The 12,915-nt window shown below is 38.3% G+C and overlaps 1 protein-coding gene across 1 annotated transcript; it reads left to right on the forward strand.

The window, feature by feature from the left end:
- Positions 1 to 405: 405 nt before the first annotated feature.
- On the forward strand, positions 406 to 1,686 carry LOC105094152 (olfactory receptor 2V1). Its single transcript, XM_010986113.3, is given in 1 exon segment — positions 406 to 1,686. A coding segment is annotated over 1 exon segment (972 nt). The 3' UTR covers positions 1,378 to 1,686.
- Positions 1,687 to 12,915: the final 11,229 nt, after the last annotated feature.

The following is a 12,915-nucleotide window of genomic DNA, read 5'->3' on the forward strand; positions in this document are numbered from 1 at the left end:
AATCAATAAACCTAATTACCTCCCCTCTGCAAAAGGAGAAAAGAAAAAGAAAAGAAACCACTTTGGAAGCAGTCTACATGTTCTCTGTAAGTCACACCACCAAGATATATGAGTTTTTTCATACTGACTGGAAATACTTCTGGAATTTTAGCAACAAGTTACCAAACAATGTAGCATAATGTGACCAGAATCGATATTCTTCATTAGCATTGCCTATCCTGCCAGATAGACTGCTAAATAATATTTTAAAATAACAATCGATACCAAACCATTCATCTTTCCCACATTTAAATATATTACAGTACATCTGGATTCACTCCACAAATATTTGATTTTCAGGAACACATTAAAATCCGTCATGTATTTATATGGGAAGAGCAGTCTCACTGTCTGTGTTTCTCTCCCATGATCAAACCAGCCAAGTAAGACATGCAGCAGGGAAACGGGTCCTCCATGACGGATTTCATTCTCCTGGGCCTCTTCTCAGACTCCAGGCATCCTGGCCTTCTCGTCACTATCATTCTCTTCATTCTCGGGGTAGCCGTCGCTGGAAACTCAGTCTTGGCCCTACTGATCTGGGGCAATGCCCACCTCCACACCCCCATGTACTTCCTGCTCAGCCAGCTCTCCCTCATGGACCTCACCCTCATCTCCACCACTGTCCCCAAGATGCTCGCTGACTTCTTCTCTGGACATGCATTCATCTCTCACACTGGCTGCGGAGTCCAGATCTTCTTTTACTTGATGCTAGGAGTGGCTGAGTGTGTTCTCTTGATGCTCATGGCGTTTGACCGCTACTTGGCCATCTGCAGCCCCCTCAGATACCCAGTCATCATGACCCCCGGGGTCTGTTTGCAAATGGCCACGGGTTCGTGGGCTGGAGGGGTGCTCGTCTCCCTCATTCACACAGTTTATGCCATGAATTTCTCTACTTGTGACTCCAGGATAATCCACCATTTCTTCTGTGAAGTCATGGCCTTTCTGAAGCTCTCCTGTGAGGACACCTCAGCCTATGAGAAGGTGGTGCTGGCATCCGGCATTGTCTTCCTCCTCATACCTTTTGGTCTCATCCTGACCTCCTACGTCCTCATCTTTCTCACTGTGCTCCACATGAACTCCCCCGAGGGCAGGAACAAAGCCCTGGCCACCTGCTATTCCCACCTCAGTGTGGTGAGCCTCTACTTTGGTCCAGCCATGATCATCTACATGACCCCAGGTTCCTCTCTGCCCCTAGACGTGGGCCAGCATCTCTTTGTGTTTAATGCAGTCATCACCCCCATGCTGAACCCACTCATCTACAGCCTGAGGAACAAGGAGGTGTTGGAGGCTCTGAGGAAGGTTCTATGGAGAAAGCTGATGTTCAAAGGGAAAAGATGATGCCTCTTTTATAATGCTAGTGCTATTAGGAAAAACTCAACTCTGCATTTCAGTGTGTCAACAACATTCAACAAATTACACTGCTTTTCTTTCTGATTTCTAATAATATGAACCATACTACAATGAGGGTGAGGGAGTGGGGTTCTATTTAACAGTTACCCAACCTGACTGAGCATAACATAAATACCCAATTTCCCTAGACCTCATGAGTCAAATTCTTTCAAAAATTGATACAAGCATGTGTCTTCAACAAGCTGTACATGATTCAAGATACCCTGATGCATGACATGGTCCTCATGTGCCTTTCCAACCACGTGTCCTGCACTGATCATCAACAGTCTGTTCTACAGCCATATTGGTTTATTCAGCTTTGGACTTTTCACATGATTTCATGAGTCATCATTTTTGATCCTCAGCCTGGAAGGACTTCTCCCTCTGTGTTCGTCTATGGAAATGCCTCTCTTCCATAGTCTTGAAACTCTCAGTTTGGTTTACCGGCTCCTTTATTATGGATTTCATAGTTTCCCTTTAGCTCTGACTCAGTCTGTTTTTATTCTGCTGTGTATTAAGTTTGATTCACACTTTTACTCACACAAATAGCTTGCAAGTTCCTTAGGATTGACTTACTCATCTTTTTTTTTTTTTCACCTTTAACATTTTTTATTGAGTCATAATAATTTTACAATGCTGTGTCAAATTCCAGTATAGAGCACAATTTTTCAGTTATACATGAACATATATATATTCATTGTCACATTTTTTTCTCTGTGAGTTACCATAAGATTTTGTGTATATTTCCCTGTGCTATACAGTGTAATCTTGTTTATCTATTCTACAATTTTGAATTACTCATCTTTGAATGGTCCATAGTTTTCTTGCAATTAATAGTCTCTGAATAAGCATTTGTTGGTCTCCAGTGACTTAAATTGTCTTCATACTGTTTTCAGAATTTTGAGAGCAGAAATTTGATTTTTCTCAAATATACCAATTAGGACACATATTAGGACCTAACAAATTTCCTAGGTTAGTATGAAACCCAAGTGACTCCATTTACTCAGGTTTGGACAAACTAAGCACAATATCTTGGTGTATTTTACTGCTTATAAGATAATATAAAATACACTTGTAAATCTATCTACAGTCCTATGCATTTGGTTAAACATTTAAATGTTCATATCTGATAGGTTTAAGATGTTTATTAAATTGTGTTGGACAATCTTCCAGTGAGGTTAAGTTATTGTTGAGCTAAATGAAAATAGTAAAACATGTAGAGACAGATAAAGGAGTTAACAAATTTTGAAGCAGAATCAGGAAATGAGAAAATCTCATCAGAGAAACAATCTACATAAATGATATTAGAATCCATAGCCCAGGTTACAAGATCTCAGGTATGCATTTGACTTTATCTTTTTGTTAAGAACAGATCAATTATTTTCCCTCAACTTTATTGAGGAATAATGGATAAACAATAAATAACAATAAATATAATTGTACATATTTAAAGTGTACGTCATTATTCGATAGATATATACATTGTGAAATGATTACCAAGATCAAGATAATTAACACATCCATCACATTAGTTAGCTAAGTCTCTGTGTGTGCGTGCATGCGTGTGTGTGTGTGTGTGCACGTGTGTTGAGAATGCATAAAATCTAGTCTTAGCAACTTTCAAGTATACAAGCAATTCTACATGTTTCAGCTGGGATTCACCATTCTCCACACTCTACATTATTTACTTCTGTACCTGTGTAGTTACTTTATTCATTTACTTATTTTTATTGAAGCATAGTTGATCTATAATATGTTAGTTGCTGGTATACAACATACTGATTCAGTTTTATATACACATTGTTTTTCATATTCTTCTTCAAATAGGTTATTACAAGATATTGAATGTAGTTCCCTGTATATACAGTAGGACCTTGTTTTTTATCTATTTTAAATATAATAGTATCTGATAACCCAAAATTCCTAGTATGTCCCTCCCCTTCTTTTCCCCTTGGTAACCATAAATTTGTTTCCTATGTCTGTGAGTCTCTTTATGTTTAATAAGTGTATTTCTATCATTTTTTTAAATTCCACATGTAAGCGATATCATATTTGTATTTCTATGTCTGACTTACATCACTTAGTATGATAATCTCTAGGTCCATTTATGTTGCTGCAAATGGCAATTGTTCATTCTTTTTTATGGCTGAGTAGTACTCTGGTGTGTGTGTTTGTGTGTGTGTGTGTGTGTGTATATATATACATACCACATCTTTATCCAACCTGTCGATAGACATTCAGGTTGCATCCATGTCTTGGCTATTATAAATAGTGCTGCTATGCACATTGGGGTGCATGTACCCTTTTGAGTTAGAGTGTTCACTGGATATATGTCCAGGAGTGAGATTATAGGATCATATGCCCTATGGGAAAAAAAAATCTCATACTGTTTTCCATAGTGGCTTTACCAAACTACATTCCCATCACCAGTGTTGGAATGTTCCCTTTTCCCCACACCCTCCCCAATATTTATCATTTGTGGATCTTTTAATGCACCATTCTGACCAATGTGAAGTGGTACCTCATTGCAGCTTTGATTTGGATTTTTCTGATAATAAGCTATATTGAGCATCTTTTTAGGTGCCTATTGACTCTCTGTGTGTCTTCTTTGGAGAAATGTCTATTTAGGTTTCCTGCCCATTTTTAATTAGGTTGTTTGCTTTTCGATACTGTGTTGTATGAGCTGTTGTTGTATTCTAGAAATTAAGTTATTATCAGTTGCATCGTTTGCAAATATTTTCTCCCAGTCTGTATGTTGTCTTTCCATTTTGTTTATGAATTCTGTTGCTGTACAAAAGCCTATATGTTTAATTAAGTCCCATTTGTTTATTTTTGCTTTCATCTCTATTGCCTCGATTGACCTAGGAAAACATTGCTATGATCTGTGTCAGAAAATATCTTGCCTATATTCTCTTCCATGTGTTTTATTTACAGTGTCCTGTCTTTTGTTTAAGTCTTTAAGCCATTTTGAGTTTATTTTTGTATATGGTATGGGGGAGTGTTCCAAATTCACTGACTTACTTGTAGCTGTCCAGCTTTCCCAACACTACTTGCTGAAGAGAGTCTTCACTCCGTTGTATATTCTTGCCTCTTTTGTCAAAGATTAATTGACTCTAGTCTGTGGGTTTGTTCCTGGTATCTCTATTCTGTTCCATTGATCCATATGTCTGTTTTTGTGCAAATACCATGCTGTTTTGATTACTGTTGCTTTGTAATATTGTCTGGAGTCTGGGAAGGTCATGCCTCCAGCTTCATTCTTCTTCCTAAGTATTGCTTTGGCAATTCTGGGTCTTTTGTGACTCCATATAAATTTTAGGATAATTTGTTCTAGTTCTGTGAAAAATTTCCTGGGTAATTTGATGGAGGTCACATTAAACCTGTAGATTGTTTTGGGCAGTATGGCCATCTTAACAATATTAATTCTTCCAATCCAAGAGCATGGGATATCTTTACATTTTTTTAATATTACCCTTAATTTCCTTAGTCAATGTTTTATAGTTCTCTGTGTATAAATCTTTCACCTCCTTTTTCAGTTTTATTCCTAAGTATTTTATTCTTTTTGATGCTATTTTAAAAGAGATTGTTTTATTACTTTCCCTTTCTGATATTTCATTGTTAATTTAAAGAAATGTAACAGATTTCTTTATGTTAATATTGTATCCTACTACCTTGCTGAATTTGTTTATCAGCTGTAGTATTTATTTATGTGAAGTCTTTAGGGTTTTCTATATATAGTATCACATCATCTGCCTATAGTGACAGTTTTACATCTTCCCTTCTAATTTGGATCCCTTTTATTTCTTTTTCTTGTCTGATTGCTATGGATAGGACTTCCAATGTTATGTTGAATAAAAGCAGTGAGAGTGGTCATCCTTGTCTTGTTCTTTGTCTTGTTCCAGATTTTAGTGGGAACGTTTTCAACGTTTCCCCATTGAGTAATATTTTGGCTCTGGGTTTTTACTATGCTGAGATATGTTCCCTCTAAACCCACTTTGGTTAGAGTTTTTATCACACATGGGTGCTGAATTTTATCAAAAGCATTTTCTGCATCTATTGAGATAATCATGTGATGTTTGTCCATTCTCTTGTTTACGTGGCATATCACATTGATTGATTTGCATATGTTAAATCATCCTTGTGTCTCTGGGATGAGCTCAACTTGATCGGGGTGTATAAGTTTTTTATTTGTTGTTGGATTCTCTTTGCAGAAATCAGTTGCATTTCGCTACACTAATAACGCAATATCAGAAAAGGAAAGTAAAGAAACAAACCCTTTCAAAATTGCATACAAAAAAATAAAATACTTAGGAACAAATCTGACCAAGGAAGTGAAAGACTTATACTCAGAGAACTACAAAACATTGACTAAGGAAATTAAAGATGACTTAAAGAAATGGAAAGATATCCCATGTTCTTGGATTGTAAGAATCAATATTGTTAAAATGGCCATACTACCCAAAGAAATCTACAGATTTAATGTGATCTCTATCAAATTACCCAGGACATTTTTCACAGAACTAGAACAAATAATCCTAAAATGTATACGGAATCACAGAAGATCCAGAATTGCCAATGCAATACTGAAGAAAAAGAAAGAAGCTGCAGGAATAACCCTCCCAGACTTCAGACAATACTACAGAGCTACAGTGATCAAAACAGCATGATATTGGTACAAAAACAGATACATGGATCAATGGAACAGAACAGAGAGCCCAGAAATAAACCCACAAACTTTTGGTCAATTAATCCTCGACAACAGAGGCAATAACATACAATGGAGTAAAGACAGTCTCTTCAGCAAGTGGTGTAGGGAAAACTGGACAGCAGCAGGTAAATCAGTGAAGTTAGAACTCCCTCACACCATACACAAAAATAAACTCAAAATGGCTTAAAGACTTAAACATAAGACAAGACACAATAAACCTCTTAGACAAAAACACAGGCAAAACATTCTCTGACATACATCTCAGCAATGTTCTCCTAAGGTAATATACCCAGGCAGTAGAAATAAAAGCAAAAATAAATAAATGGGACCTAATTAAACTCATAAGCTTTTGTACAGCAAAGGAAACCATAAGCAAAACAAAATGACAACCTATGGAATAGGATAAAATATTTGCTAAAGATGAGGCTGATAAGGTCTTAATTTTCAGCATATATAAACAGCTCATACAACTTAATAAGAAAAAAACAAACAACCGAATCCAAAAATGGGCCCGAAGATTTAAATCAGCAATTCTCCAATAAAGTCATACAAATGGCCAACAGGCACAAGAAAAAATGCTCAATAGCACTAATTATCGGAGAAATGCAAATCAGAACTACCATGAGGTATCACCTCGCACCAGTCAGAATGGCCATCATTCAAAAGTCCACAAACAATAAGTCCTGGAAACAGTGTGAAGAAAAGGGAACCCTCCTACACTGTTGGTGGGGATGTAGTTTGGTGTAGCCATTGTGGAAAACAGTATGGAGATTCCTTAAAAGACTAAAAATACACTTACCATATGATCCAGCAATCCCATGCATGGGCATATATCCTGAGGGAACTCTAATTCAAAAAGATACATGCACCCCAATGTTCATAGCAGCACTATTTACAATAGCCAAGACATGGAAACAAGCTAAGTGTCCATTAACAGGTGACTGGATAAAGATGCTATGATGTATTTATACAATGGAATACTACTCAGCCATAAAAAGTAATAAAATAATGCCATTTGCAGCAACATGGATGGACATGGAGATTGTCATTCTAGTGAAGTAAGCCAGAAAGAGAAAGAAACATACCATATGCTATCACTTATATGTGGAATCTAAAAAAACAAACACACAAATGAACTTTTTTACAAAACAGAAACAGACTCACAGACATAGAAAACAAAATTATGGTTACCAGGTGGAAGAGAGTGGGAAGGGACAAATTGGGAGTTTGAGATTTGCAGATACTAACTTATATACAATAGATAAGCAACAAGTTCATACTGTATAGCAAAAGGAACTATATTCAATATCTTGTAGTAACTAATGGTGAAAAGAATATGAAAATAAATATATGTATGTATATGTATGACTGAAGCATTGTGCTGTACACCAGAAATTGACACAACATTGTAAACTGACTATACTTCAATAAAAAAAATATATATACAAAAAATAGTCAGAAGTCCTGAATAGACATTTTTCCAAAAAAGATATACAGATGGCCCAGAGATAGACACACAGATGGCACAGGCATACAGACAGACACATGAAAAGTTGCTCGACATCACTAATCATTAGAGAGATGTAAACTGTACCATAATGGGGTATCACCTCATGCCCACTAGGATAACCACTATCGTGAAAACAGAAAATAACAAATGCTGGTAAGGATGTGGAGAAACTGGAACCCTTGTGCACTGCTGATGGGAATGCATAATGGTGAAACCACTATGTCAAACAGTATGGTGGTTCCTCCAAAACTTAAACATAGAACTACCATAGGATCCAGCAATCCCACTTCTGGGCATTTAACCAAAAGAACTGAAAGCTGAGTCTCAAAGGGACACCCAGGTTCACAGCAGCACCATTCACAAAAGCCAAGAGATAAGAGCAACTCAAATGTCCACCTACAGATAGATAAATGGATCAAGAGGTGGTGTATACCTACAACAGAACATTATTCGGCCTTAAAAGGAAGGAAATCTTGTCACATGTTACAACTTGAGGATGAAACTTGCAGGATATTACGCTAAGTGAAATAAACCAGTCACAAAAAGACAAATACTGTGCGATTCCACTTAAATGGATATCTAAAGTATTTAAATTCATAGAAACAGGAAGAAGAATGGTGGTTACCAGGGGTGGGTGGACAGGAAAATGGAAAGTTGACGTCTAATGGGTATAGCCTCAGTTTTGTTAAATACAGAAGTTCTGAAGATTGCACAACAATGTGAATTAACACCACTGAAATGTGCATTTAAAAGTGGTTAAGGTGGTAGATTTTATTTCATGTGTTTTTTTTACAATCAAAAACAACAAATAAGATTAAAACAAAGTCTTTTCAGAGGTAATGAGGTAACTTCACAGGAAAAAAGGTATGACTCATCAGAAAACTATAATAATTTTAAACTTTATGCATCTACTAATATAACTTCAAAATACAATAAAAATTAATATAATCATAGAAATTGACAAATGCATCATAATAGTAAGAGATTTCAACACAGTAACTGGTCAAGCAGGTAAAATTACTGAGCCTTGAATAGCAGAACTGACACGTTTGATCTAAACTAGGAAAAGAGAGACAGGGAGTGACCCTAGCAAGATAGTGGAACAGAAAGTCCCCAGTCTGCATCTCCCTACACAAACAATGATTTGGCTGGCAACCACAGACAAAAGTGCCTTTGTGGAAGCTTTGGGATCCAGGTAGGAGGTTACAAAAAACAAATGAACCCTCAGACCAAGGACAACTGCTTTGAAAAGGCAGGCTTGCAGCCTGGTGGCAAGCTCACATGGTTCTGCCAGCAAACTGAAAGCAGCCCCAACCCCCTATGAACTCAGCTCCAGGCCTCCCTGGCCATGGTCCTGCAACCAGTCCCATCTGACAAGGGACTCAGGAGAAGTCACACCATCCAAGCCTCTAGTAACAGGCCCACCAGCCTTGGACCAGACTTCAGATCCTGAAGCAACCCAGTGACCAGGCTCTAGCTCTGCTCTCGGTCCTGCTCACCCAGGGACCCAGTAACACCCATCCCATCTGGGCCCCTGGTAGCAGGTATGTTACCCTCACTGAGACCTGGTTTCAGTGCTGCTCCAGTGTGGTCTCCTCGGAGGCAGTCCTGTCTGCCTGGGGATCCAGCAGGAAGCGCACCTACCTGTAAAAAGCATTAACCATAAATAAAGTAAGTTCTTCCCCGTTTAAACCAAGAACTTCTCTGTTCATCAGAATAAACTCATGAACTGGAGAAGTTACCTACAACAAATATAAAGGCTTAGTGTCTCGGAGATGAGAAGGGTCTAGTGCATATAAAGAAATCCCAGATACAAGTAAGAAAAGCACAAATAAAACAACTGGAAAACGGGCAAAATGATATCAGGAGGCATTTCTCAAAGGAAATAAAAAAGCAGACAGACGCGAAAAGATGCTCAATCTCATTGCTATTCAGGATACGAAAATTCCACAGTGAGACATCATTCCACATATACCAAGCTGGCAAAAATCTGAAAGGCAGCGATGATCAAGTGCTGAAAAGGACAATGCGTAATTCAAGAGGCCATGTACTGCTGAAAGGGTGTAAACAGCCCGTTAGTATCTACTGAAGTTCAACGTGCACAAACCCACCCAGCCAGCCAGCAGTCCACCCCAGGTATCGACCCTAGAGCAGGGTTTCTCTGTCTCGGCACTGGCATTTGGAGCCAGACAATTGTTTGGTGTGTGGGAGGGTGGGAGTCGGTGGGAAAGCTGTCCTGAGCATTCATTGCAGGGAGCTGAGCAGCACGCCAGGTCTCCACCCACCAGAGACAGTTGCACATCACCTCACAGGTCCGACAGCCAAAAGCATCTCCCTTTCTTCCCTTCCCGCAACTCAGCCTCCTCACCCTGCAGAACTCCTGCACGGTGCACCGGACAGGACAAGGGTGCCCACTGCGGCACGATCTATTTACAGCCGCAAAGACCAGAAACAGCCCAAACAGCTCTCAACAGAAGGGATGCAGCAGACCACCACAGAAAAAGGGAACGAGGAACTTCAGCCACACACAACATTCAGTGAATCTCAAACAAAAGACAGTGAGCCAAAGCTTTCTCAAAATATTAGTAGTAACTATTACTTTGATTCCTCATGCTTTCTTCCCTTATAATTCAAATCCCCAGATTGTTCCTTGTAAAAATATATAATGAATTTCTCTCTTAAAATTTACTTGATACTTCTCTTTATAGGTATAGTTTCATCCTGATATTCCTGAGGTCATAGGACATGGGACAGTATGCAAGTCCTAAAAAGCATTGTAATAAGAATGTTTCTGGATGACTCGTAGATTCTAAGGCTTAAGTTTAGATTACTGGATAATACTCTGTGAACTCTATTTGGCAAAATATGGTCTTTAAAAAGTCTTAATCATACTGAAATCATACTGGAATAAGGTAAAATATAACCTGGAATACATACATATAAGTTTGGAATATAAATAACAGAAAACTGAATTTGGAAATTATTCTTGGAAAATATAATATAGTTTTAAAGGAGTAAAATTAAAAAAAAAAAAGACACTGAGCCAAAAAAAGAAAAAGAAAGAAAGAAAGAAAGAAAAGAAAGAAAGAAAGAAAGAAAGAAAGAAAGAAAGAAAGAAAGAAAGAAAGAAAGAAAGAAAGAAAGAAAGAAAGAAAGAAAGAAAGAAAGAAAGAAAGAAAGAAAGAAAGAAATTGCTACATGATTTCATTTTATAAGGACCAAAAGTTAAAACTATCTGGAGACACGTACACACGTAAAATTATAAAGAAAATAAGGACATGATTAAAAGGTACTTCAGGATGGTAGTTAATGTGAAAAGACACAATTGGGACAGACACCCATGGGATTTCTAAGGTTTTGGCAAGGCTCGATTTCTTAAACTGAATGGCATACTCAAAGCTGCTTCCATATTTACATGAGGAAACTCAAGAAGTTTAACCCATATTCCACACTCATAATTACAGGTTTTCCCAGAAATGTCTATGGCACAGCCAGTCCACACTGTCCTCACCCTCTGGGTCCCTCTGCTAGCTGGCCCCAGGATTGATGCATAGAGGAAAGAACAGTGGGCTGCAGGCAGGGTTTCCTCACCCTTTATTAGAGAATCATTATTGCAAAGTCCAGCATTTTAAGAAATGAAATGGAAGGCAAGACAAAAATAGAGGCATCACACCTGGCAGCGATGATTCTGCACAACTGTTTCAGTTACGTGACTGGGTGAGTGTGAGTAACTGTGTGTGGCTGTGTTTGTGAGTGTGTGTGAGAACGTGTAGGGTGTGTGTATGTTTGTGCTGTGCCCATGAGTAGGCTGGGTCGTTTGATGATGTGTGTTACTTATATGGCCCTTTGGTTAGTTGGAGGCAGCCATGGTGTTTGGTGAAGGATCAGACTCGAGGGCCCAGAGGCCGAGATTTGAATTCTGGCCCTGCATCTTAGGAGCTTTGTGACCTTGGGCACATTTCTTGATTTCACTGGGTCTCAATTTCTTTTTTTCTCTTTTTTTTTTTTGTGTGTATTTTCTTTTCTTTTCTTTTCTTTTTACTTTTTTATTGAGTGATAGTCATTTTACAATGTTGTGTCAAATTCTAGTGTAGAGCACAATTTTTCAGTTATACACGAACATATATATATTCATTGTCACATTTTTTTCCCACTATGAGCTACCGCAAGATCTTGTATATTTTTCCCTGTGCTGTACGGTATAATCTTGTTTATCTATTCTGCATTTTAAAATCCCAGTCTGTCCCTCCCCACCCCCCACCCCCTTGGCAACCACAAGATTGTATTCTATGTCTATGAGTCTGTTTCTGTTTTGTATTTAGGTTTTGTTTTGTTTTGTTTTTTAGATTCCTCATATGAGCGATCTCATATGGTATTTTTCTTTCTCTTTCTGGCTTACTTCACTTAGAATGACCTTCTCCAGGAACATCCATGTTGCTGCAGATGGCATTATGTTGTTGGTTTTTATGGCTGAATAGTATTCCATTGTATAAATATATCACATCTTCTTTACTCAGTCATCTGTTGATGGACATTTAGGCTGTTTCCATGTCTTGGCTACTGTAAATAGTGCTGCTATGAACACTGGGATGCAGGTGTCATTTTGGTGTAGGGTTCCTTCTGGATATATGCCCAGGAGCGGGATTCCTGGGTCATACGTTAAGTCTATTCCTAGTCTTTTGAGGAATCTCTGTACTGTTTTCCACAGTGGCTCTCCTTGCTTCCCTCTCCCACTCTTAATGATTTAGATGTCTTCTTTTACAATTTTGTGTTTATTCTATTTGTAATTCATGGCAGTTATCTCCTTTCCAGTTATGAGTTTCTCATTTTTGTAGCATCCTGCTGCTTTTCTATTTAGAGTAGACCTGTCAATATTTCTTTCAGCGTGGGTTTAGTGTTGCTAAGCTGTTTTAGTTTTTGCTTGTCTGTGAATCTTTATCTCTCCTTCTATTCTAAAGGATAGCCTTGCTGGATAGAGTATCCTAGGCTGCATCTTTTTTTCATGCAGGATTTTGAATATATCTTGCCACTCCCTTCCGGCCTGTAGTGTTTGTGTAGAGAAATCAGCTGAGAGCCTTCTGGGGGTTCCCTTGTAACTCACTCTTTGCTTTTTCTGTTGCTACCTTTAGGATCATTTCTTCATCCTTGACTCTGGCCATCTTGATTATGATATGTCTTGGTGTGGGTCTGTTTGGGCTCTTCCTGTTTGGGACCCTCTGAGCCTCCTGTACTTGGATATCTGATTTCTTTAGGTTTGGGAAGTTTTCAGTCA

Source organism: Camelus dromedarius, chromosome 3, assembly GCF_036321535.1.
Source record: "Camelus dromedarius isolate mCamDro1 chromosome 3, mCamDro1.pat, whole genome shotgun sequence".
Taxonomy (NCBI): domain Eukaryota; kingdom Metazoa; phylum Chordata; class Mammalia; order Artiodactyla; family Camelidae; genus Camelus; species Camelus dromedarius.